At 23.9% G+C, this 6,000-nt stretch overlaps 1 protein-coding gene across 1 annotated transcript; it reads right to left on the bottom strand.

Moving 5' to 3' along the window:
• Positions 1–231: 231 nt before the first annotated feature.
• Positions 232–5,199, bottom strand: LOC114945535 (uncharacterized). Its single transcript, XM_085485896.1, has 9 exons — positions 5,005–5,199; positions 4,167–4,286; positions 3,876–3,993; positions 3,260–3,521; positions 2,885–3,001; positions 2,656–2,818; positions 617–762; positions 371–503; positions 232–285 (listed from the first exon to the last, which is right to left on the bottom strand). The coding sequence occupies exons 1-9, from the start codon at positions 5,146–5,148 to the stop codon at positions 232–234; spliced, it is 1,257 nt and encodes a 418-aa protein (XP_085342022.1). The 5' UTR covers positions 5,149–5,199.
• Positions 5,200–6,000: the final 801 nt, after the last annotated feature.

The raw sequence follows: 6,000 nt of genomic DNA, 5'->3' as shown, positions 1-6,000 counted from the left end.
CTAAACAACATCTAACTTTATTAACTTAATATTATACAACATAGGTTATTCCCTAATTTTTTCTTTTGCATGAAAAATTATTTCTAAAGTAGACAAACAAAATAATTTTACAAAATAATTTTACGTTTTTATTTTTTTTATATAAGAAATATATATAAATATTATTTATGTTCTCTATTATAACTATATACTCCCTTACCGTACTTATTTTTAATTCAAAATATTATCGTCTCATTGTTGAGTAGAATATAAAACTGTAAAATAAGATACTGAAGTCTTTACTAACTGAAAAATGAAAAAATTTTATTTTTATATTTATCATATATACATTATTTTAGTAAATATATAATTTACTATCTCTCTGTACTACCGTAGCAAAAGTCTCTATAGATCCATTAAACAGTCCACCAACGCTTAAAGTAAAATTTTTGTAATTTTTTTGCAACAGAAACAGTATCATTCTCTGTATACATAATGGAGCTAGATACCACTTAACATTATATCTAGAAAATGAATTGTAAACAATCGTTTATTCGATAGATAAAATCTTTAAATGCATTATGCAATAATACTCTATATGTCTTCATACATGTTGTTTAGCAGATACGTTTCTTACACGGTAGTAAATACATGCTCATTGTGATTCGTTATAGTTTGAGCGATATAATTGGCTAAAAACATATACAAGCCAACGACAAACACGAATAAAGAAGGCAAAAAGCATTCCTTAATATTTCCTTCGAATGACATAATCTGAAAAATCTAAGACAAATCTAAAATGTTTCATGATATATTATACATTTAACAAACAAAGAATAATTTTTTCTCAACCACGAAAAAGAGGCTGAACAATTCCTATATATTGTTTTCCGGTAAAAAAAACAGTTTTATATAATCATATAAAACACTATAAAGTTATAAATATATAAAATACTGTATAAATTATGTATAATTGTATAAATATTATATATAATTATACATAATTTATACAGAATTTTATTTTATATGTATATTTTTATAGGAGTCAGTAAATATATTTAACATAAAATTATATGCAATTATATAAAGAGTCACGTAAAATTGTATATAATATTATACATATACATATAGCTAATATAGAATTTTATATATTTTTATTTTGATATAATTATAAATATATTGCTATATAATATGATTATATATATATATATTAATGTAGCATGTTTGAACGTTAAATAATGTTCCATTATATCTATGTAACTTTAAATTTTTCATAATTGTAATATGAATAAAGAAATATAGAGATTAGAATCATATTTAATATTAAAAGAGGACTACAGAAAATAATTACAGGTTTTCTTGTATTTTTTTATTGAATTATATAATCGCGATTATTCGTACGATATATTATGTGACCTTATTAATAACACAAATAAGCTCTCTTTCTTTTTTATTTTTAATGTTAAAAATTACTGATTTTCTTCCAACACATAAACTTATAAACTATTGTTATTCAGTGTGAATTACTTATAAATATCAATAACATTAAATTGTGTTTGTCAGAGTAAAAATACGAATGCTGTTTGAAAATTATGTTCTTGGTTAATTAATGATTCTTATAGTTCTTTAATAAAAAGTCTTTTCACATAATAATAAAGCCTAATATAACACAAGAAGTATAAGCAGTCTTATATTCTTATAAAGTGACCGGCAAAAATAAAAAGACTGATTTGCTTCACAAAAGTAAAAAAATATGTTATAGGTTTTTTTATATATAGCTAAAATTGAAAATCTCTTAATTAAATAATTTTTTAATTAAAAAAATGATTTTTTATTTAATATTATATTTATTTGCAAATAATTGTATATTTAAGAATGAAAAAGAGCCAGTTAAGATAACGTAGTATATTTAAAAAAACATTATTTTAATTAATTTATTATAATTAATAATTTTTTATAAATAATATTATATATATAATTATTTATTATAAATATTATTATATAATTAATAAATTTTTTAAATGTTATAAATTCAAATTCTCCCATGCTAATTTGACATTGATATAATTATAATTGAAGAAAATTTGGAAATATCTGTTAAATCTCAAATTAGAAAATAATTTTATTTTGTAAAATAATAACCAGCAAAAAAGTCAAGCTTCTTTCTGTCAAATCAAAAAACTCAAACAACCTCCAGATACGAATCTAATCAAAAATCTGTGGGCAATTCTGGATAATAAAATTAACAAATGCAAAATATTTAATAAAAGATTTTCTATTTTCAAACACTATAAATAATATTAAAGAATATTAAATCATAACATTTGAAAAATTAATTTGAAAGTATACGAGAAGACTTAAAAAAGTAAAAAAGCCTAAAGAAAATCAGATTAACTAAACAAATTAATAAAAATAATATTATTGTTTATCTTTAGATTAAAATGCTATAATCTAACGAATTTTTTGTCACTTTTAAATACATATATACTATTCAAAAATAAATATTATATTCCAACTAAACCTTCTCTTCTATGATGAAGCAATACAAATTATTCCTTTTTAATTAAAAACACCTTATTAACTCTTAAATTTTCAATTTTAGTTATAAAAATATATACAACGCATTTTCTTTTACTTTTATAAAGCAAAATCGTTTTTATATGCGATGCCTTTTTATTTACTGTATATCTTATGGAAGTTATCGAGTGTTTTCTCAAGAGTATAGATTGAACAAAACAGAAAACTTACTTGAAACAAATTGATGCTCATCGTTAAAACTCCACATACTAATAAACAAAACAGCATAGACTCAAAACTAGATATCAAACATGTTGATAAACTTTAAAAATAAAAATATGTTACTATATGTATACAGCGTACGCATATTTTTATAGCAAATACGAACTTCATAGCTTGTCGATGCATGTCCACAGCGCAAATTAAACCCTCGTGTATAAAAATGCATTTCATCTCATTAATATTTTGCAGTAAACTAATGTTCATTGCGCGTTCAATACGGTAGCTATAAATAATAATTGTGTTCTAATTATACACAACAATATATTATATCAAATATTTGAACTGCACAGGTAGCAAGCGTACGTCATTTTAACGTCGGGCGACATTAAATGGCAAAATGACGTCATTAGAAGTCAAATGACGTCATTTTTACATTTAATGACGTCAGTTTGCTATTTGTATGTTTAACTCTGTCTTGCTTGAGTATTTGTTCAAAAATTATAAGAATCATTAATGGCGTAACTTGCGTTCATATCCATACCTGGCTATTTTAAACAGTCCACAAGTATGTTGCAGATATGTAAGGAGCATCGTTCCTACTGATACCGTTACAATTGTTGCAATAGAAAACGATAGAATGAAATGCAATATTATAAAATAAAAATATTTCTTTTGATCGATAAAATATTCCGTCATGACTAGAAAATTATGTGATCTTGACTCATTTGTCGGCAAAATAATATCTAAAATGTCCGACCAAAATGATGCAAAAATGCAAAGAATTAAGCTGCTAATGCCAAAAACTGAAAATGTGTCAGAAAGAATTATTATTTAATATCTAACATAAGTGTTTAACTTGAATTACATATTATTTCATTCTCATTGCATGTGTTAATTAAAACTTTAATTTTTTTCCGTTAACCAATCTGTGATTAATTTATAATCGATGCAATAATAATAGCTGCTTTTTTAACACTTTATTCGAGTTTTAAAAATATTTGTTGCTCATTATTATTATTATCTATACAAGAAAACCATTGTGCAATTTGTTGAGAAATCGATTTTCTGAGTATCCAAAAGTGAAATTTTCCCGAAAGTAAATTCGCAATTTTTAAAAAGAAATAATTATATTGACAAAACTAAAACAATTATCTTACCTAAAAGTGATATAGTAGAACGTATAGCATAACATCCATATTCGTTTATAATAGCAATTTCGTTTCCGTCTTTTAATTCATTATATATATCCAATAATTGCTCCAATAAATCCTTCACCTATTTTAATAATTTTGTATCATTTCTTATACATAATCATGTCAGAAAAAAAATGGCATAATACGTTATTCAATAAGTTCATCTTATCTCATAAATAAGCTATCAATTTATGAAATTAGCAATTGTATATACATATATATAAAAGTATTCAAATCTTTAAGTTATTAACTTACAGCTTTGATATTAACAAAGAACATGTCATATTTTATCACAAAAAGCGCAAACAAAATTCCGGAGGATAAAACTTTGGTAATGAGATCCGGAGTACATCTTTGTGAGAAAAATACTGTAAACTGCAAATAATAATTTTATTTAATTTGCATTGAAAAATTATTGTTTTAATGCAACGCGCGCATCCATACACACATATTAACACACATAAATTGTGTATTTTATATTATTTCTGTAATTTAAAAAAATTTATTGTTATTTGTGATGAAACCTTGTTTATAATAAAAATATTTAAAAAGAAAAATGCTTTCTTAAGAATAAATTAAAATATAATAAAATAAAATAATTACAATATATATGTATATGTAAATATATTTGCTAACATATTTATCTATACATGTGTGTATATATATTATGTACAAAAATATAGTTCTATTTATTTTCTAGGAAAAGTCTATTATTATTAATTTAACTTTTAATATGATCTTAACAAAACGTTGAACTGATAATCCAGGTAGATTAATTTTGTGTCTTAAATAAGCAGTTTATATATTTTAGAAACTTAAATGTATGCAATTCTAGATTCTATTGTTTCTAATATATGTATATAAAAATCAAAATGATTCACGATGTGTAATCTTCTTGCAATGTTTACATAAAAACCATATACATAAATTATAAGAACAAAGTTATATGATTATATACAATTATGATATAGTTGACATTAATATTTGATCCTAATCTAAATTGTGATATATAAATTTTATGGAAAAAATTGCTTCCAGTAATTCATATTATACGATATTATTATTATTATATAGTAATTTGTTAAAAACTTACTTGAAATATAACGCATGTCGTCAAAATAGTTGACAGGAAAATAAATTGAAATCGAGTGAGATTTGACTGTTGATAGGGCCACAAGCCAAGAGTGCGCAGAAGAAGTTTATTTATACTAAAATAGTTAGTTTCGACGTTGATCATTTCTTCGCGAAGTCTGAGACATGAATGACTGTGAAGCAGCCGACGAGAGGGGATTCATCCCCACCTCCGTTACCATTCGATTATCTATTATCTATTATTTACTTACCACCTCTGGTGTAAACTCTAGCACAAATTACTTAATTTCGTATAATACAAGGTGGTATGAGATATCTTGCCTTACTGTTACCTTAAAGTCAGAATATTTGCATTTTTCCAACAGTGTTTTTCGAAATAAAGTATTATTATGCAATCAATTTAATAACAGAAGAAATTTACTTAATGTTTTTTCTCATAAAATAAGAGGAAAAAATATTGATAGCATGATGTATATTTACGCGCAAGTCGCGCATGCGTAATCGTCACCTTTTTTTAACAGAAATTTCACAGCCTTTATTTCATCGCGCGCTTTCATAACATTTATGTTTCTTATTGAGAACAATATTCAGCTTTTAGTGTTACGGTATGTATAATATAGGTGTATAGTATGTATCGTAATTTTAGCATACGGCATTCAAAAGATTATATTTTTTAGCAAATGTTGCACTCTTGTAAAAATTTTTAAATTGTAATTTTTTCTCGTCAGAGGTAGTGGTCCGCGGTTGACGTAAAATTACTCATATGTGAACCAAAATTTCCCGTTAGATTAAAATTATATTTGATCTTATATATATATAGAGAAAAAAAAGTTATATATATAGTTTTATATTATTACACAATTCATTTAATAACAGAAGAAAATGTCTTTTTCCGATATAAAAAAAGAAGTAAAAATAACAAAATATCAAGAGACACGGTAGTGTCTGGTGCTAAGTCCAAGAAAGAAAAAAAAGGCACGCCATGTCTCTTTACGCG

This window comes from Nylanderia fulva, unplaced genomic scaffold, assembly GCF_048542155.1.
Source record: "Nylanderia fulva isolate GAGA-0341 unplaced genomic scaffold, ASM4854215v1 Scaffold4, whole genome shotgun sequence".
Taxonomy (NCBI): domain Eukaryota; kingdom Metazoa; phylum Arthropoda; class Insecta; order Hymenoptera; family Formicidae; genus Nylanderia; species Nylanderia fulva.
The sequence above is the reverse complement of the archived record's forward strand: the minus strand, read 5'-3'. Positions and strand labels throughout refer to the sequence as shown.